Source organism: Salvia miltiorrhiza, chromosome 7, assembly GCF_028751815.1.
Source record: "Salvia miltiorrhiza cultivar Shanhuang (shh) chromosome 7, IMPLAD_Smil_shh, whole genome shotgun sequence".
NCBI classification, from domain to species: Eukaryota; Viridiplantae; Streptophyta; class Magnoliopsida; order Lamiales; family Lamiaceae; genus Salvia; species Salvia miltiorrhiza.
Genome location: NC_080393.1, coordinates 23704362 through 23724918, shown reverse-complemented (window position 1 = coordinate 23724918; position 20557 = coordinate 23704362). Strand labels below are relative to the sequence as shown.

Here is a 20557-nt window from a genome sequence, read left to right as displayed (position 1 = left end):
CCCAATCTTGCTCATTTCTGAGAATTCTTCGCACTTTTCCTCCATAATGGAACTGAGAACAAGCAAACACAATTTTTTAAAAAATTTGTGTTTGTAGACATCAATTTTTGTGGCAAAACTTTAAGAAACGAGGAAATCGGAGAAACGAACAAACGAAGAAACGAAAAAATCGGAGAGAACACCTTTTTTTCATGAATTCTTTGCTGGTTGTTCTAACCAACGAGACGGCAGATCTGTGCATAAACGTTTCGACCGCTTCTCTCCCCCGAAATCCGGAGATGTGTTGTGCTGTAGAACGCGCGAACAAGATAGGTTTTGACACTGTGAAAATTCAATTTCCCAAATATGACTGCAATGGGTTGATTTTTTTGGCCCGAGAGGTTTTTGTTTTTTTTTCGTTATCTATATTTCTTGAAATACATAGTAATTTATTAGGGTACTCTATAAGATTTACTGACACGATAATTTTGTATTACTAGTATATTAAATTTAAGATATCTTCATAATATTTTCCCATAGCTTTTATTTCTATAACGCTAAAAAAAACATTTTTAACTATTAACAGTGAATTCTCCACAAATTGATTTACCCAAACGTTGGAGAAATTAATTACTGGGTTGAAAAAAATAGGGAAGGAAAAACATTACCCAAAAATCATATAGATTTAAGATATTGACTTAAATTTATTTCCTAGGAAATCATTTTAAAAATTTAATACCCAAAAAAACAAAAAAACGTAGTGTTTTTTTTGTTTTTTGGGTATTAATAAATTACACAATAAGCATATATCATTGAAAGCATATAAACTGAGTACCGAAAAAAAATTAATATACTGTAAAAACAAGCTCGAGCCAGAAAAAATGGTATTGTGTATCGACTCTAAAAAATTGTACAAATAACTAACTCGGAATAAATTAGTCCGATTGCGAAGAAACCCCAATCGGACTTCAATCTTGAACGCGTCACATCAGTAGCGTCGTTCCTCTTTTGTTCATATTTCTCGCTACTGAATGCGCCATAATACTGATTTTGGAAAACCGAATTCATCTATCAGTGCTTACGGTGCTATTTGCGAACCTCCCAACAAGTTCCCACTAAGTGAATGGAAACTTTCAAATTTGGAGCCGTTATCCCGATCTGCAGAAATCCCATCCGCCTAACGACAGTCAATTATACTCTCCGTTTACCCCGCATCTATGTCAAACTTCAGATTCGTCGCGCTCAGTACCAATCGAAGAAACCCCAATCGGACTTCAATCTTGAACGCGTCACATCACTAGCGCCGTTCCTCTTTTGTTCATATTTCTCGCTACTGAATGCGCCATAATACTGACTTTGGAAAACCGAATTCATCTATCAGTGCTTACGGTGCTATTTGCGAACCCCCCAACAAGTTCCCACTAAGTGAATGGAAACTTTCAAATTTGGAGCCGTTATCCCGATCTGCAGAAATCCCATCCGCCTAACGACAGTCAATTATACTCTCCGTTTACCCCGCATCTATGTCAAACTTCAGATTCGTCGCGCTCAGTACCAATCGAAGAAACCCCAATCGGACTTCAATCTTGAACGCGTCACATCACTAGCGTCGTTCCTCTTTTGTTCATATTTCTCGCTACTGAATGCGCCATAATACTGACTTTGGAAAACCGAATTCATCTATCAGTGCTTACGGTGCTATTTGCGAACCCCCCAAGAAGTTCCCACTAAGTGAATGGAAACTTTCAAATTTGGAGCCGTTATCCCGATCTGCAGAAATCCCATCCGCCTAACGACAGTCAATTATACTCTCCGTTTACCCCGCATCTATGTCAAACTTCAGATTCGTCGCGCTCAGTACCAATCGAAGAAACCCCAATCGGACTTCAATCTTGAACGCGTCACATCACTAGCGCCGTTCCTCTTTTGTTCATATTTCTCGCTACTGAATGCGCCATAATACTGACTTTGGAAAACCGAATTCATCTATCAGTGCTTACGGTGCTATTTGCGAACCCCCCCAACAAGTTCCCTCTAAGTGAATGGAAACTTTCAAATTTGGAGCCGTTATCCCGATCTGCAGAAATCCCATCCGCCTAACGACAGTCAATTATACTCTCCGTTTACCCCGCATCTATGTCAAACTTCAGATTCGTCGCGCTCAGTACCAATCGAAGAAACCCCAATCGGACTTCAATCTTGAACGCGTCACTTCACTAGCGTCGTTCCTCTTTTGTTCATATTTCTCGCTACTGAATGCGCCATAATACTGATTTTGGAAAACCGAATTCATCTATCAGTGCTTACGGTGCTATTTGCAAACCCCCCAACAAGTTCCCACTAAGTGAATGGAAACTTTCAAATTTGGAGCCGTTATCCCGATCTGCAGAAATCCCATCCGCCTAACGACAATCAATTATACTCTCCGTTTACCCCGCATCTATGTCAAACTTCAGATTCGTCGCGCTCAGTACCAATCGAAGAAACCCCAATCGGACTTCAATCTTGAACGCGTCACATCACTAGCGCCGTTCCTCTTTTGTTCATATTTCTCGCTACTGAATGCGCCATAATACTGACTTTGGAAAACCGAATTCATCTATCAGTGCTTACGGTGCTATTTGCGAACCCCCCAACAAGTTCCCTCTAAGTGAATGGAAACTTTCAAATTTGGAGCCGTTATCCCGATCTGCAGAAATCCCATCCGCCTAACGACAGTCAATTATACTCTCCGTTTACCCCGCATCTATGTCAAACTTCAGATTCGTCGCGCTCAGTACCAATCGAAGAAACCCCAATCGGACTTCAATCTTGAACGCGTCACTTCACTAGTGTCGTTCCTCTTTTGTTCATATTTCTCGCTACTGAATGCGCCATAATACTGATTTTGGAAAACCGAATTCATCTATCAGTGCTTACGGTGTTATTTGCGAACCTCCCAACAAGTTCCCACTAAGTGAATGGAAACTTTCAAATTTGGAGCCGTTATCCCGATCTGCAGAAATCCCATCCGCCTAACGACAGTCAATTATACTCTCCGTTTACCCCGCATCTATGTCAAACTTCAGATTCGTCGCGCTCAGTACCAATCGAAGAAACCCCAATCGGACTTCAATCTTGAACGCGTCACATCACTAGCGCCGTTCCTCTTTTGTTCATATTTCTCGCTACTGAATGCGCCATAATACTGACTTTGGAAAACCGAATTCATCTATCAGTGCTTACGGTGCTATTTGCGAACCCCCCAACAAGTTCCCACTAAGTGAATGGAAACTTTCAAATTTGGAGCCGTTATCCCGATCTGCAGAAATCCCATCCGCCTAACGACAGTCAATTATACTCTCCGTTTACCCCGCATCTATGTAAAACTTCAGATTCGTCGCGCTCAGTACCAATCGAAGAAACCCCAATCGGACTTCAATCTTGAACGCGTCACTTCACTAGCGCCGTTCCTCTTTTGTTCATATTTCTCGCTACTGAATGCGCCATAATACTGATTTTGGAAAACCGAATTCATCTATCAGTGCTTACGGTGTTATTTGCGAACCTCCCAACAAGTTCCCACTAAGTGAATGGAAACTTTCAAATTTGGAGCCGTTATCCCGATCTGCAGAAATCCCATCCGCCTAACGACAGTCAATTATACTCTCCGTTTACCCCGCATCTATGTCAAACTTCAGATTCGTCGCGCTCAGTACCAATCGAAGAAACCCCAATCGGACTTCAATCTTGAACGCGTCACTTCACTAGCGCCTAAGTACCAATCTTGTATTAAATCTCTAATTAGTTTTGTTTGTTATAAGAATATAATTAATATATTTATTATATTAAATAATACTCCCTCCGTCCACTAATTCAAGGTCTTCTTTCCTTTTTTGGGACGCCCACCAACTCAAGGCCTATCCATTTTTAGTAAGTTTTTATTTATATTTAATTGGTGGGTCTCAAAACAATACACTTTTTCTCCACTCAACTAATAAACAATACATTAATTGTGGGTCCCTTTCTCCACTCAACTAATAAAAATACACTTTTTCTTAAAAACCGTGTTTTGCTACTTAGGTCATGAATTAGTGGACGGAGGGAGTATAATTTATTTTTTAAATAAAATAAACAATATTTTGAATATAAATATAAATTTAGAAAGTTCGTATAGGCTCGATTAGGCTCGTGAGCCTTAAAGTATTCGGTAAGTAAAGTTCGGGATTCGCTTCGATACTTAACAAACCAAACTTGAGCACACCACTATTCGGTTCGGCTCGGTTCGATTACACCCCTACTAGTAGCGCCGTTCATCTTTTGTTCATATTTCTCGCTACTGAATGTAAACCCTTTTCCATCTTGTAATGATGTCCAATAAAAAATTAAAATCATAATTGTTATTAATGTGCAATTTTTTTTTCTTTTTTCTTTTTTTAAAAGTAAAAACTTTGGCGATTTATTTTTTATTTAAAATATGAATTTTGTATTCTTATGTGAAATAATGTATAATAATAATGTCTTATGATAAGCACTATATATCAAAAATTACACGTGTTGCTGCCTTGTCTGTTTTTTTAGAAATGAAGCTTACTGAACACTCTTCATCACCGGCACACCCCACATTCTCCAGTTCCGGCATCATTTCTAAAATTTCTTGTATCGACCCGAAGCTTGCCGTTAAATATCTTTAATTTGTCCAAGATCTCTGCTCGGATTATAATTTTCCGACATTTTATTTGGGTTTTCTCGGGTTTAAAAAGCAACCCACACCTTAGCTCCGTATAATATATTCGTGGTTTTCATTTTTCCTCAAGTCTTGACATTCTCCAATTTGGGTGCAACGGGGAGAACTCATAATCTTCGAAGTTGGAGGGCGTGGACCAAAGCAAATTCTGGACGCGCTTCTGGAATTCTAAAATCTACTGACGAACGCAATAGGTGCTGCGGCAAAGCTGGTAAGTTTTTTCATTGACTTTCCAACTTTGTGGCTATCAATTTCTGAATTCATGTAAAATGTAGCTATTGTTGTCCTGAATTGACGTTTTCAAACTTATAAATGGAAGTGAAATGCATGTATTAAGTGGAATCCTTTATTTGTAGGTCACATGTTCTTGTCTGTCGTGCCTTGGAGTTATTCGTCACTGATCCTATTAGTTTCCGACGTATCTGTAACTATGAATTAGACGTGTATTGTTAACAATCGAACCGATGGTGATCGATTTGAACGTTTCTGCTGATGAACTTGATGATGAAGAAAATCCGAATGATTTTCAGAGTAATGACTGTAGCGTTTCCGAAGAGGTTCGTGTTTCCGATCTGGATAACGAGTCATATATGTCACTAAGAAATCAACTTGAGGATAAATTACAGGTTGGTTCTGTTTATGATAGTCTGGATGTCATTTATATCTTGTACTCCCAGTATGGTGTTGTATCTGGCTTTAGTGTTAAGAAGGGAGCCCAAAAAAAAATAGACGAATCTAAGGAGCTCAAGTTAAAAGTTTTTCATTGTTCTTGTGAAGGGTATCCAGATAACAAACGTTCGGTTGGACGAATTGCCTCATATAAGAAGCAAGTTACTAGGACAAATTGTAAGGCAAGGTTGCGAGTCGTTAGACCGGAAGAGGGTGATTGGACAGTTTCTGTTTTTTTTAAACAGCATAATCATGAATTTGTGTCACCAGACTGCCACGGACATACGGCATCACTGTCCCCACCATTTCCTCAAGGTTATCACTACGCAAGCCCAACTATTGACATATAAAAAACAAAGAATAAATGGTGATGTCTGTTGTGTATTAAATAAAGCCAAGTAATGCGAAACAAGGAAACAGGGATACACTACATACCCAACAAACCATCTCCATACACGACCAATCTCTCACTATTGGATTTGATACGTCTTTGTTGAAATCAACAAGCAGCAAATATATAAGTGCATTAATATGCTGCAAAAAATACTTGAAGTTAATATTTCGGCCAATTTGCGTTTACAATAATCCTAAAATCATAGGATTGTTACCTCGCTCTCTAGCCATCCATTGCGTTCTAAGATAACATTAAACCACTCATTATCGGCGACACGCAACATTTTAATCGGAAGCCTCCGATCATATCGGCTACAATTTGAAACGAATTCAATAATTGTGGTTCAAATATACAAAAAAAAAAGAATAACAGTTTACCTGCAATTAACAGAAAAAAAACATACCGATGACCACTGGAAGCTGCTTTTTGCCATCGAAGGAATGGATTGAGCTCGGCATAGTTGAAGTCGAAGTCCGAAGGGTCGAACTTCAACGCATCCATGGAGGTTTTCTGAGGCATGCCATTGCTGTACGACGTTGTGCAATCCAAATTTAGGGAAGGCAGCAAGTTTTCTGTTTCGCCAGGAATTTTCAAGCTACTAATCGCCTCAGTCTTCATGGTGTGTCCAAGACCTTCTTTAGTGCGTGGAAGGAAGGATTTTCCTTTAAAACCTTCAGATTTGGTCCTCGAATCACCAACACTCAATGACTTCTTCACTGGATTATCTGTTAAAGGAACCGGCTTTGGTGGTTCATGATAATTACAATCATGCACCGCAAAAGGATCTTCAAGCAACCATTCGTTACTGAACCATCCAGTGTTTGATACTTTGAGTTGATCACCTTTATTACCCAAATCATCAAGATTCTGAAATGTAGATGATTCACCTAGAACTGCACAAACGTTTCCACTACTTTTGTGTTCTCCCATTTTCTCCATTGAATTTTTTTTCTCTCCTTTGCATTTTTTGGGATGATGACTAGTGGCCTGGTTATCAAAGTAAGATCGAATACTCGCTACCACAACCTTGTGTAGAGTCGTGTCTCGATGCTCAACTTTGCCATCTATCTTCTCCACTTTCTGGTCTAACTTGTCAACTTTCTCCATTAACTTCATCAGCAATATGACAAAGAGCTGTCATAAAACCAAAAACAATAATTAAAACACAAAACAACCATATTTAGTCCGCAATAGAAACAGAAAACTTACATTGCTATTATTCTTCACGGTATTTTTAGATAATGCAGGTGTAGGTGCTGCATTTTCTGCGTAATTATCCACATCATGGCCCTTCTTTGTTTCTATTTGCTCCGTTTTTCCAACCAATCGAGTACTAGGGGGAGGATCTCCACTTAACAGCTTCTTTTTACCACGGCTAGAAGACTTCAATGGACTTCCCTTCAATGCTTCAGTTTTTTCAGAAGTTTCGACGTCCTCGTATGTTAGCCGTCTTTTTCTAACAAGAGATTTGGAATTAAAAACTAGAGTAGGGGACGCAGGATGCATCGTTGAAGGAATACCGAGCTCATCCATCATCTCATATTCCTTGGCTGATACGATGATTGGGACCTAAATCAATAAACAATTATTAACAAAAAAAAATGTAAATCAATTCAAATGTGAATAAATTTAATATACAACATACCGGATCATTTCCTGCTCTAGGTAAAAAGTAAGGCCAGAGGTGCTCGAACAAAATACCAGAATCTGCTGACCAACGCTGCATTCTAGGAATTCGGTTCTCGTGCTCGATTACTTGCTTGCCGCAAAAACCAGCCAACGAGGGCATAATCTCATACATCCAAGCTTGCAACACATGCACAAAACCATACGCTTCAACACTCAATTTATTTTGCTTTGTTTTCATTTTATCTATAAGTTTTCTAGCATTATGGGTACGAGGGACCAAGAAATCATATGCTATTCTGCCCCATGGATACCGAAGAAACCTGTCAAGGTCATCCATTAGATGGATAAAACCTAGATCTATGTTCTTCTGTGTAGATCTAGGTTTTATCCATCAATATACAGAAGAACCTAGAAACCTGTCAACATAATTACCAATTCGATATTGCAATACCAATCTTTCTTCTGACGCACTTTGCAATCGACGGCACATGACATTATAAAGTTGCCCCTGAAACTCTAAATTTAATATATCAAACAAAGGTCCGAAACAAGACCTACGTACATGAGCAAAGTTCTGGGCCGAAAGATGCTGCCGTAACAGGTTTAAAGACCAAAGGTGACACCTGGCGGAGACGAGAGCACCTAAACCCATTTCAAAAATTAAGGTTTAATATAAAAATTTACAAGATTGTCTGTACAAAAAAAGATTCAAGTATGTTAAATTTAACTGAAATTTAACAACTTTTCAACAACATGCTTTCAGTTTACTCTCATTAAACAAATAATCATTAAATATACTAACTACGTTTCCAGGTTTTACAACCAGTTTTAAACACGTGTAACCCACCCTCAATATGTTGAAACAGTTCTCAAAGACACTACAACATCAACAATCCAACAAACACAAACATATTCAAACAAACTATAACAAAGTGGTCCTCTTAATCACATAAAGTAACCAGGAAATTAACTTAAATAATTTCAACGATATTTAAATACAACACCACAAGATAAAAAAAAAAAAAAAAAACAAGCAAAACACCAACACTAAATTTACAAGCAGGACCACCTAACCATAAAACAATAAATGAAATAACAAGATATATATGTCACTGTCTCTAAAAGAGTAACTCCACTAAAGATGTTAAAATTTCCAGAAACTTTTGAACTTTGACCCCACGGGCTGGGCCATTATTTTCATTAAACACAAAAGCACAAAAAAGGAAAAAAATACCTATATATATACGTTTCCCGATTTAACTGGAATTTTCAAACAGTTATACCCCAAACTCAACATGTTGAAACAATCCTCAAAGACATTCTACACCATTAACAATCCAACAAAAACAAAGATATTCAAACAAACTACAACAAGGTCGTCATTTTCATCACACAAAGTAACCCGGAAATAAACTTAAATCATTACAACTATATTTAAATACAATTACAGAAGATCAAATCCAAAGAAACGAAAAACAACACTAAAAAAACCAATAAAAACGACCCTCTGTTGTTCATGGCTAGCAGTTCTTCTTAGCTTCGATTGCTTCTCAAAAACTTCAAATTCTAACTCAATCTCAGCATCACTCACGCAGAAAATAAGAATTTGTTGGCTTCTCCAAAGGCTAGAACGTTTGCCAACAGATTGCTCCTCAAATAGAATAGATAGGGACTGAGGTATACCATCAGCCACCTTTTCTAAATCATACAAAGGGGCATTCTCGACCAAAAAGGACGAACGCATTGGAAACAAAGCAAAATCAAGAGGGTAAAGCCGTAAATTCACAAAATTCTACTCAGAACTAACGATCGGGAACCGTGAAAATGAAATCCCCAGCATTCTGTAAGTTGAAACTCCTACGAACTCAGAAAATTTTCAGCTACGCAAAATACCAGAAATTAACAAATAAAACTTCATTCAATTTGAACCGATGTATGAATTAACATAACTATCATACACTGAAAACATACAAAATTTTCAACTAAATCTAAGGCCCTTTCAACCAAAAATTGCTTCAATTCGATGGAATTCAATATGGGATTCTTTACCTACGAAATAATCATTTTCTACAAGAAACCTACTACACGGAAATCGAGGACAAAAAAGAGTGCAAGATAACCGGTAATAGGCTGGTTTAGTTGTATGAAAGACCGGGTTTTCGAGGTGGACCGGCTGCTTCACTTAAAGTTGAACAGATGCCACGTGTGAGGATCTGAAGGGTGATCCTCATTAGGGGTGATCTAGCATGGACATTACCGTCCAAATGGAGGAGTACCTAACCAACTTTTTTTGACTTAATTCTATGAAGCCTATCATGGGCAGCTCTGGAAGTCAATTATGCACGTGCTTTGCTTTAATTTATGGCATCACTCGCACAAACGATACACAAGCGCGCGCATACGCTATCTGCATACATTCATTCCTATATAAAAACATAGAAGGATGGATTATAGCAAAAACTATCTTTATTATAGGAATTAGAAATTAATCTGTGATTTGGATAATATTTTGCCATTTTTATTGGGCTAGGTTTTATGGATTGAGATTGAGATTGGAAGGCCGAAAATTTGAATAATGGGAGATTTCATTAACTAATTCATAAATAAATATATTATATGGCAAAGATATTCTTTTATAAATTACAGAGGTGACTAGTGAGGTTAATGTTGCTCGAGCGAATTTGCAGAACATGTTAGTGCTGAAGATAATCTTAATCATAGAAATCAGAAAACTGATCAAAGAGAGACCAAAGATAAAGAAATGCAGTCAATATTGGATCGGATCAACGCTTGAGAAGGTCAAGATTATTGAACCAACTCTGATTATAGCAAAGAAATTTGAAAATAGTCAATACGAAGGATAGTTAAAGGAGTAAGGTCAACCTTTGGCAAGCTTAAAGGAGTACACTAGGCCTAAAGCGAGATAGCGCAGAGATCTCTAAGATACATATTTAGATGGTGTAATCGCTAATCGCTTAATTGTCTACACGTGAATGAAGAAAAGATGAATTAGTCCTCGAAGACAATGTGTGATAGACCTGAACGAGAATTTTCTTCTTAACATAGATTTATCTATAGATAGATAACATGTTGATTCTTCATGTACAGAATTTATTCTAAAAATGTTGTAAACATTTTTTTGGCACTACAAGTTTTCTTTGTATTTTTTATAGTGTTCTCTGATGTGGAATCTTTAAACTCCTTCAAAATCATAACTCTTCATTCACAACATTTGTTAACCACTGTAATTTCAATTAAGAAGTTTGGACTTCAAGGACTCGCCTAGAATCTCACACGCTTTTCAGCTAAAGTCTCACATCTCATCAAGTTTTCACCATTTGCTCTTTGATTTACTAGTTTAATTTTTTTATAAATAAAACTCACCACAACAATCTGGTCCATAAATCTTGATTAAATGAATTATCAAAATTGGTTTTCATATAAAATATTTTTTTTATAATATATAAAAAATTGGCTCGAAATAGTGTAAATTAGAGTTATAGTATTCCATACAAAAAGTACTGATTATTTCGGGATGGATGGAGTATTGTACATACAAAAGCACATTGTTAATTTATTTGAAGTAGTTAATTAATAAATTCTATGTTATGCTTTATTTTATAAAATTAAAAAAGATCAAATAATTTAGTTTAGTTATTTCTTATAAAATAAAATCAACCAACTTCAGTACGACTTATTACTAATTTTTTCAGAATTAAAAATGTTACTTGATTTAACTGGATCAATCAATAATCGAATAAAAAAAAATTCAATTATTTGACTTTGGTTCGAGGGAAATTGAGTTTAGCGTAGATGTGAAAACTCTAAATTGAAGTTATCTAATTCAATTTTAAAAACCATTTCATATGCTATGAATCTATGACTATAAATGATGTACACTTATTATAAATTACGATGTAAAGTGGTTCTCCGTCGAATTTTGACGAGTTACACGCTAATTAAAGAAAATTGCACAATCTCCGTCTCACTTTACATGGCTTATGTTTTCCAACAAAGTTTTCTAAGAAGGTAAATTATAATATAAATTATGTGGACACATATTTAATCTAATATCAAATGATTTTCAAAAATAAAACAATGAAGTCAAATGGAACCGAAAAGAATACAAATCCAAGCCAAATGAGACGCTGGGAGTATTAAATAACTAACAATTCAGAAACCGTTACATCAGTCTGCAAGTGCAACTTTGAGCTTTGAATTCGCAAATGCACCACTACCGAATTCATCTTTTTCCGTTTCGACTTCAACATCTGTGCAGCCAACTCGATCTCTATCAAATTTTCAAGCTTGAAACTTTTTACCAGCCCCACTTTTTGTGCCAGTTGACAACTGAAACGGAGAAAAAGAAAGAAATGATTTGAATATATGCTACTTCTTCTCTGCCCCATCATTTAATCTGAGGAGTTTAACTCTACTCGTGATTAAATATACATGGATGTTCAGCTCGGCATCGGGCATTGCACGCATTTCCCAGAATTTTATTTTTCGCAATTAAAATTGACGAACTTCTGTAGCATCGTAAGTGGTGAAGATTGTGATGCCGTCACATGGTTTTGCCTGCAAAGCCCATAATCAGTATTGTCGTTGCGTTTTCTTCACTCCTTGAATCCCCTTGTTAATGCTTAAAGGGGGCGCAGAAAGAAATTCTCACTTCTTCGATTCATTTATTTCAAATCAAAGGGCGGACATGGATTCCAGCTATTCACTTTTCTTATCCACTATCTATAACAAGAAGGTAATGAAGATTTGAATTTTCCAAGTTCGTTGAGTACAATCGTCGAGCATTTTCTATGCTTGTCATTTTTGAGTTTTTTTCCCCAATTTATTTTGCAGATTCTGCAAAGTGGGCTTTGGCTTGTTTGGATGTGTGGATTCTTCTTGATTGGTGTGTCCTTCTACGGCACTCAAATGCTGAAAGAACAGATCAAGATCAAAATCAAGAAACCGGGTGTTTCCGGTGTTGGCTTTGATGATTTAAGTATCCCCATTATCACTATCTTTACAGCCCCGAGGCCTTTTATTGGATCAATCGGCGAAAGACAGAGTCTTGCTGTAAGATCATGGCTTGGATTGTCAGAAAATATAAATGTTGTTCTTTGCAGCCAAGACCCTTCTGTTTTCTCCTTTGCTGGTTCCATTGGTTCAAGAATCTCTGTGGAGACTAAGATTGACTTCACGTGAGTCTACTCTTAATGTTTCCAACTTCACATCATATAAGTTATATTACAAAATTCATTCTTGAAGTTTGATTTAATCATCATGTTTCATTGCCTATAGTTATCTAGCTAAGATCATTATAGATCATGACTGCAGTGTAACTGAAATCTGCTGAACTTTGAAAAGAATCTTGTTTTTTGATATTCTGATAAGCAATGTGGGAGTGATTTGCTCAGATAATGGACTGATTTGTTACTAACATTTACTAGGTTCATGGGTACCCCCTTTTTCCATTCAATGGTTGCACGATCTCTGTCATCCTCATCAGATATTTCTGTATTGATTGATCCGGACACCATTCTCTTGGCAGACCTTTTCTCCACTTTGAAATATGCTCACAAGCTTGATGACGACTGGTTGCTCGTGGCTTCATCACAAAACGTTTCCAGCTTCCCTTTTTGGTTACAGTCTGATGGGAAGAGTTGGCTGGGAGGCGATGGGAAACGTGCTGGGATACAAAAGGTATATATTTCATCGTATTCTGGTGGGATCCCATTTGAGAGATCTCATACTGAAACTATGATCTTCCATCAGTTGCAGGCGTTTCTGGTTCAAGAATCTTCGTCTAGGCCATGTGGAGAAAAGATGCTTATAGCATGGAACAATGGAGATCTGCCTCTTCATAAGGGTGTCCTTCCCCCTTTCTTGTTTGGGAAGGGAGTTCACAACCATTGGCTTATCACCGAAGCCTTGATCTCCGATTTCAGACTCGTGATTGATGCAAGTGTTACTGTGTCGAGTTTCTACCTAAGTGAGCCTAATCAAGTTTCAAGAAGCTGGGAACTAAATGGGAATTCCCTTCTTGGAAGGAATTATGGATCCTTTTCTTTTCGTGATCCTAATTATACTAATTCTTTCAGATTATCTGTATGTGGTGGGAACTATCTGTTTACTAACACACAGCACAACACTGCATATTGGCCGGGATACAAGAGACCACTCAACTTGAGAAAGAAGAGCATCTTTTTATCAACAGAAAAGGAGATATTGGATTGCGTTCAAGTGGTGAAATCAGTCCGAGGAATTGAAGGGTGCTTGAAAAGGGAGGCGTTGAGTCTGCCGAATGAAATCACACTTGCATTGTCCACAGAATCTATACTATCAATGCAGGCTGATGAGAACAAGACAATTATAGTTGGAATTGCTGGATCTAGTTACAAGGACATGCTGATGAGCTGGGTGTGCAGGCTACGTTTCTTACAACTTCCCAACTTTTTGGTCTGTGCTCTCGATGATGAAATCTATGATTTCTCAGTCTTGCAGGTGACTGGCTTCCTTCCATTACTTCTTAATAATTTCCAGGATTTGCTAACATTTTGATGTTCATAATGCTAGGGCCTCCCAGTTATCAAATGTGCATCTCCTCCAACCAACATCAGCTTTGACGACTGCCATTTCGGAACTGAATGCTTTCAGAAAGTAACTAAAGTCAAGTCCAGAATGGTTCTGCAAATATTAGAGCTTGGATATAATGTTCTCTTGAGTGATGTGGATGTATATTGGTTCAAGAATCCATTGAATTATCTCACTTCTTTCGGTCCACGCGTTCTGGTCGCGCAGTCTGATGAATATAATGTGACAGGTATTATGGCTATCCAACTTCTGTTTGCTATCAATACTATATTAGCAGGAAAAATGAAAGAAAGAAGCAGATTAATTAATAAATGTTATTTTATGATCAATACTCTACATATACGCAGCTTACTGCCCTCTTGAAAGTTTAGCAGTTGATTGATTTTGAGAAAACTGATGCTACATGCTCAAGAAAGAGTAACGTTGTATCTTCTTTTTTCTTACAACATTATCTATTTCTGGTCCTTGCAGGAGCAATAAACTTGCCTCGTCGCCTTAATTCTGGCTTCTACTATGCTCATTCAGACAGCACGACAATTGCTGCGTTGGAGAAGGTGGTGAAGCACGCAGCCTACTCCAATCTATCCGAACAGCCAAGCTTCTACGATACATTATGTGGTGAAGGTGGCTCCTACAGGTTAGGCGATAACCAGTGCCTGGACCCAGAAACAAACCTATTGGTTCATTTCTTAGATCGAGATCTCTTCCCAAATGGTGCATACCGAGGTCTATGGGAGGAAAAGGACACGAGGAAGGCCTGCGAGGAAAGGGGCTGTTTTGTCTTACACAACAACTGGATAAGCGGAAGGAAGAAGAAGCTTGAAAGGCAGGTGTTGTCTGGGCTCTGGGAGTATGACATCAACAGTAGGATGTGTGCGCAAAGCTGGTACACGACGAACCTCACGAGTTATTTTTAAACATGGTTGGAGTTCATTCCTATGTTTGAACAATGATAACTTAGTTTTTGACGTTGGACATTAAGGATAATGCTAAAAAAGGAAAGACAGCCTAGAAAACTAAGAAAAACATAGGTTTAGAGCTGATTCTATTGGTTGGAGATGCTGGAGGGATGTTTTCTTGTTTCCAGTCGAGCCCAGTCGTGCACGATACGTGCAAGAGAAAGCAGGAGTTGAGAGAGGAAAATCATTCACAGAGTGAGAGCAGGCAAATAAAGGATATCATGGTGCGAATAGTTCATGCTGGTGGCCGAGTAGAATTGTATCATACTCGAATCCGTGCCTCTGAAATGATTCAGAAATACCCAGGTTTCTGCATCACTACTTCTCAAGTCTTCAAGCGTCCGCACGAATCTATCTTGACAGCAGACGACGTCTTGTTACCTGGCCGTAAATATTATCTCATGAGGTGTACCGCTGTGGAGAAGTTGAAACGCAGGCACTCAGCCAGAGGGACAACCACCGGAGAAATTCAAGATTTCGGAGATGTTAGTTTCGAGGAATCCATCACTTCTGTTAAGGACTTGTTCGTTCCCCCTGCAGATTTTGCATCGAAGAAACATGTAAAAGAGAAGAGACCATTTGTTCCACCAATCCAGAGGCCAAAGCTATGGAAGGAACGTGACTGGGAGCCAAGCCTCAATTCCATACAAGAGCTATCTCCATGAACACAAATCTTGTGCGTCTCTGTTTCCCCTAATACTATCTTATAATTAGATTTCTCTATGTTTATTGAAGAGATCCAAATTGTTCCTGTTTGATTATGATGTTTGAGTGTAAAATTTGCTGGTTGAGAAATAATACTTGATTATCATGAGAAACAACATACATGTATGTGGAAGATGGAGTCTATAAATGGCGCTTAGTCAGAGTATGTAGGCTAACAACTTGGTGAAGATCCATGTATAAACAACAGCAAAAGTGGCACCAGCAGGGATGGTGACAGCCCACGACGTGACAATCTCCCTCACGGTCTCTGCTCGTACGCTGTTAAGCCCTCTCGCGAAGCCTACGCCCATCACTGCTCCCACAAGTGTATGCGTAGCCGAGATAGGCAGCCCAAGCTTGGAAGCCCCAAGCACAACAGACGCTGCTGCAAACTCAGCAGCAAACCCTCTCGTGGGTGTCAGCTCTGTTATCTTCTTCCCAATAGTCGCAATCACTCTGTAACCCCACATCATAAGACCTGCAACGATCCCAAACCCGCCCCACGCCAGCACATCGTTCGGGATCACAATCTGTCCACCACTCGCCCCACCTTGAAGAATCGACAGGGCCGCTGCCAGAGGGCCTATTGCATTCGAGACATCGTTCCCTCCGTGTGCAAACGACATGAAGCACGCCGACAGAACTTGCATGTAACCAAACACTCCATAGACTATCTCCAACTGTGTTCCCTTAGGACCAGCTATATCAGACAAGAAACCAATATTTTTACTTGGCTCGCTCTCTGTTACTTCTGTAGGAGCCTTGTTGAGGAGGTGGCCGAGCTGCCTCCGTATGATTCTGTCGAACAGGACAGCTGCGCAAGCACCACAGGCCAAGGCCTGCACGGTAGCTACGGACACAGTATTGCTGAGAGGGAATGCAGCGAAGGATATTCCCGTAACGCCTAAGAAGACGGCTAACGGTGCAGCTGCTGCTGCTGCTTGCCCCGGGTTTCGAGCACTGTAAACAAACTAGATGTAGTGACAAAGGGTTAGATTTGGGATTGCATTCAACATCATAGTTTCCTGCACAAGACTGAAACACACATACCCTGCGAATGCATTTGTACACGAGGAAAGACGCGAGTGCTCCCACCAAAGGCGACACCACCCACGATGAAGTCACACGTGCTAACGAGCTCCAAAATACGGCTCCCGTGCCTCCGTAGGCAAGCCCGAACCCGACCATTGATCCCACGATACAATGCGTGGTAGACACAGGCCAACCATAATATGATGCAACCTGAGCAGCCAAATTCAACATAGGAACTCAGTGTTTCAAGAGTAGAACATAAACCACATGATTGCTCAGTTATCGGCTAAATCCAGGGATGTCAATCGGGCTAGCTCACTTAATTTCGTACTATTTTCGGTTGGGCCAATCGGGATAAAAGCAATCAGACCATAAAGTTTAAGGGCTAAGAACAATATTCTTAGGGTGTGTACTCTTTGATTGAGAAAATGAGGAATAACAAAAAATTCTCCCTTCAAATGCCTCATTTCTTTTTCTACAAAATAAAATTTCACCTTTCTTATTCCTCATTTTCACTTCAAGTAGGGATAATACTATCACATCAAAAATGGAGGACTTGGAATGAAAAGAATGAATGAAAAATGATGAAATTCTCTTTTGTAGGAAATGAGGTAAAAGAAAGAAGACATTTAATGAGAGAAATTTTTGTTATCCCTCATTTTCCTATCATAAATTTATTAACCAAAGAAAACACACACTTATAACAAAAAATGAACCAACACTTGATCTGGCCTCCCATTAGAAAAAACTAAAACACATACCACAAGCATTGTAAATTTTATTATGAACTTTAATATAAAGTAACGAAATTTGACAAGTAACAAAGAAATTTTCAATTAATCGAATCAGTCATACTAACAATGTTAGAATTTTTTTCTGACTATAAATCTTTTACCGGAAGCCTTAATTTTTATCGATCTATTCGAGTTAAATCAGCACCCTAGCTAAATCTTCCAAAATTACTATGTAATGGCATTGTAAAGTGTAAGATAGAAATAGAATAGAGAAATAGTGGAGTAAAAGTGAGAAGAAATGAAAACCTGGAGCCAAGTGCCAGCAGCAGCCAAGGAAGAAATGAGGCCAGCAAAAAGCAGAGTCTCCTTGCCCTGAAAAACAGAGGCGACGAGAATCCCCTTCTGCATTGTGGTGGTGACGTGAGTGCCCATGAGCAGAGCGCCGGAGAACTCCAAGACGGCGGCGATGATGACGGCCCTTCTCAGCGACAGCGCCCCCGACCCCACCGACGTCCCCATGGCGTTAGCCACGTCATTGGCGCCAATGTTCCACGCCATGTAGAATCCAAACAACAGCGTCGCGTACGACAAGGCTCTCGTCTTCAACGCCAGCCCCCGCCCCAGCGACGGCATCACCAACGGCACACTTAGAGCCGCCACCGCTATGCACACCGCCATGGCGGAGGCCGTGCTGCGAGATATGTTGAGAGCCTCCGCCACCCCAGGCAGCTGCCCCTCGGAATTCGCATTTCCTTCATCGCCGTGATCCTCTGCGTAAGAGGATAGAGAGGCCAAAGGGCAGAGCTTTGGTGTTGAAAGTGAGAGAGAGAGTGATGGTTGGGGCTGGGGCTTGAGAATGAAAACATCCCTTCTGGGTCTGAATCTGATGTGGGAATTGCGGAGCAGGAGAGCTGCCGCGCTCGTGTTCCTCGTCCAAGACACACAGTAGGAGGAAGCCATGCCTACTCAGATGGAGAATATTCTGAGATTATTCGGATTCATTAACAAAATGAGAGAAGGAGTTTTTTCTCCGGCGATGTGAGAATGGAATTTGGCGGCCAGTGGGAATGAGTGGTGGAAAGCTCAAGATTGAGTGTGTCGTTTCAGAGCCACTATATCCCATATCCACTACCTTTACACTCTCCACAACTTCTTATTCACTTTCAAAAATACCCCCTTTATTCTCATTTCTCACTAATCTTCAACTTCAAAATGCACCTTTTTAATTTATTACCATCTTAATCATGCCAAATATGTAAAATATTTACTCAAAATTTAAATGTTAATCACTAATTTCATTTCAATAACTTTTAAGTCAACTTTAACATGAAAATTTTTAAACATTTTTATTTTAACTTTGTAAAATTGATTATCAAATATACATATATATATATATGATACATTCCGTACGAATTCATATTCGTGGCGCGTAGTATCCAAATACATCTAATATGAATTAGAACTATTTCTACTAGTTGTATTAATACGTTGCACATCGCAATTGGTACGAGTAGTCTTCATTCGTACTAATCGCATTGGTGTTACTAGTTGAAATAATCGGTATCAATTTTCTTATTTGTACTAGTCAAATTTTACTTCTTTATTATGTAGATGCCACTCCACCGCATCTAATATTATAAGGTTCGTTTGCTAGGTGGCATGAGATAATGCGTGATATCTTTGATTGGAGTGTTTATTAATTTAATAGATATTAATGTCATGTTTGACAAGATATATAAAAAATGTGTTATGCTATCACACCTCTCAAGCGCAGAATAAAAAAATATATGGACAGTAAATAACGGGCCATTAATTTATAAAGAGTTGATTTTTGAAGAAACAACATATTAAGGTATTATAGGTATCTATTCCACTCTTATCATACAAGCACAAAAATTAATGTATAATTAAATGTGTATTTTATACGCGTAAATTATAATTTACAGTAGGATATTAGGAGGTTCAAAATTAGGATCATCTCTCGGTGCATTCTTGCCACATTTTTGTGGCACATGTATCAGATTAAGAGAGTGTTTGACTGAGCTTATAAATTTTTTCAAAGTGTTTGACAAAATAAGTTTTTAAATAATTTATAAATTGTAAAAATAAGTTTCTCTACTTAACTTATTTTCATAATCTTCTATACAAATTATACAACAATCATTTTACAAATATGATTAATTCACGTTTTAAGCATAGCATTAGCCAAACACTAAACACTCTCTAAATTTGGCTTGAGAGTCAGCCTATTAATCCACATTTAAACAAGGGTTAAGGTGCAGATAGGCCTCTCAAGTGAAGGCCCTTAGAGCATTTCAGTCCTCTTACTAACTGTGTGTGCAGATTGGCCCTCGAACTCAAAAAAATGGTGCAGATCGCCCCCTCTGACTTAACACCGTTATGGGCCGTTAGTCAGAGGGGGCGATCTGCACCGTTTTTTTGGAGTTCAGGGGCTAATCTGCACCTTTTCCCTTTTTGGAGTTCGGGGGCTAATCTGCACACCGTTCATTAAAAAAAATCACATCTCATCTTCTCCGACCAACTTTTCCGGCGTCAATCGCCGTCAGATGAGGAAAATTACAAAATCAAGTTCCCAAGCCCCAAATCGGCGTCATTGCTCCCGAAAATCACATAATCGAAATGGAAACTCGAATTCTCCCTCGAATGTCACCGCCCCCAATTGCAGAATCACCCCCAACGAATCGAACTTCGCCTCGCCATAGGCGGTGATCGTGACCCCAATCGAGATCGAGATCATGTTGGCCATGGTCTCTGATTTGAAGGCGTCCTTCTTCAACAGCACGCCGATAGTGTAGATGGCGACGGGCATCGTCAGCCTTTATCACCGGATTTCGCCAGATTTGAGAGAAAGAGGCGACTCCTTATCGAGAAAAACTAGGCGACTCCTTATCGAGAAAAACTAGGCGACTCCTTATCGAGAAAAGCCAGGCGGCGGGTTCACCGGATATTGCGGCGGCGATTTCCGACGGAATGGGAGAATTAGGGCTCGTCCTTGACGCTAAGCGTGTGCAGTCGAGCGAGCTCCGAGGTTTAGGGCCCAAGAGAGAAAGAAAGGGGCGGCGCCCTCCGCCGGCCTCGCCGGAGCTTGAATCAGCGACAACGACGATCAAATTTTGAG

At 39.1% G+C, this 20557-nt stretch overlaps 3 protein-coding genes across 3 annotated transcripts; 1 reads left to right on the top strand and 2 right to left on the bottom strand.

Annotated features, from left to right (window-relative positions):
- Positions 1-5611: 5611 nt before the first annotated feature.
- LOC130993987 (uncharacterized) lies at positions 5612-9141 on the bottom strand. Its single transcript, XM_057919026.1, has 9 exons — positions 8889-9141; positions 7960-8039; positions 7806-7813; positions 7414-7717; positions 6978-7337; positions 6172-6902; positions 5983-6079; positions 5810-5908; positions 5612-5710 (listed from the first exon to the last, which is right to left on the bottom strand). The coding sequence occupies exons 1-9, from the start codon at positions 9139-9141 to the stop codon at positions 5612-5614; spliced, it is 2031 nt and encodes a 676-aa protein (XP_057775009.1).
- A 2343-nt stretch (positions 9142-11484) lies between these two features.
- On the top strand, positions 11485-15768 carry LOC130993577 (beta-arabinofuranosyltransferase RAY1). Its single transcript, XM_057918505.1, has 6 exons — positions 11485-12153; positions 12252-12595; positions 12845-13097; positions 13170-13898; positions 13971-14217; positions 14460-15768. The coding sequence occupies exons 1-6, from the start codon at positions 12037-12039 to the stop codon at positions 14903-14905; spliced, it is 2136 nt and encodes a 711-aa protein (XP_057774488.1). The 5' UTR covers positions 11485-12036; the 3' UTR covers positions 14906-15768.
- LOC130993578 (inorganic phosphate transporter 2-1, chloroplastic) lies at positions 15735-18597 on the bottom strand. The gene is made up of 3 exons (XM_057918506.1): positions 17725-18597; positions 16703-16894; positions 15735-16623 (listed from the first exon to the last, which is right to left on the bottom strand). The coding sequence occupies exons 1-3, from the start codon at positions 18376-18378 to the stop codon at positions 15811-15813; spliced, it is 1659 nt and encodes a 552-aa protein (XP_057774489.1). The 5' UTR covers positions 18379-18597; the 3' UTR covers positions 15735-15810.
- Between the last annotated feature and the right edge of the window lie 1960 nt (positions 18598-20557).

Excerpts from the sequence above, each read along its gene's own strand:
- LOC130993577 (XM_057918505.1), top strand. The coding sequence starts at position 12,037 with ATGCTTAAAGGGGGCGCAGAAAGAAATTCTCACTTCTTCGATTCATTT. Across the intron at positions 12,154-12,251 it reads CCACTATCTATAACAAGAAG|ATTCTGCAAAGTGGGCTTTG; the intron begins GTAATGAAGATT and ends TTTATTTTGCAG. Across the intron at positions 14,218-14,459 it reads TGATGAATATAATGTGACAG|GAGCAATAAACTTGCCTCGT; the intron begins GTATTATGGCTA and ends TGGTCCTTGCAG.
- LOC130993578 (XM_057918506.1), bottom strand. The coding sequence starts at position 18,378 with ATGGCTTCCTCCTACTGTGTGTCTTGGACGAGGAACACGAGCGCGGCA. Across the intron at positions 16,895-17,724 it reads CTGCTGGCACTTGGCTCCAG|GTTGCATCATATTATGGTTG; the intron begins GTTTTCATTTCT and ends TTGGCTGCTCAG. Across the intron at positions 16,624-16,702 it reads TGTACAAATGCATTCGCAGG|TTTGTTTACAGTGCTCGAAA; the intron begins GTATGTGTGTTT and ends CACTACATCTAG.
- LOC130993987 (XM_057919026.1), bottom strand. The coding sequence starts at position 9,141 with ATGCGTTCGTCCTTTTTGGTCGAGAATGCCCCTTTGTATGATTTAGAA. Across the intron at positions 8,040-8,888 it reads ACAGAGGGTCGTTTTTATTG|GTGCTCTCGTCTCCGCCAGG; the intron begins GTTTTTTTAGTG and ends AAATGGGTTTAG. Across the intron at positions 7,338-7,413 it reads CTAGAGCAGGAAATGATCCG|GTCCCAATCATCGTATCAGC; the intron begins GTATGTTGTATA and ends TTATTGATTTAG.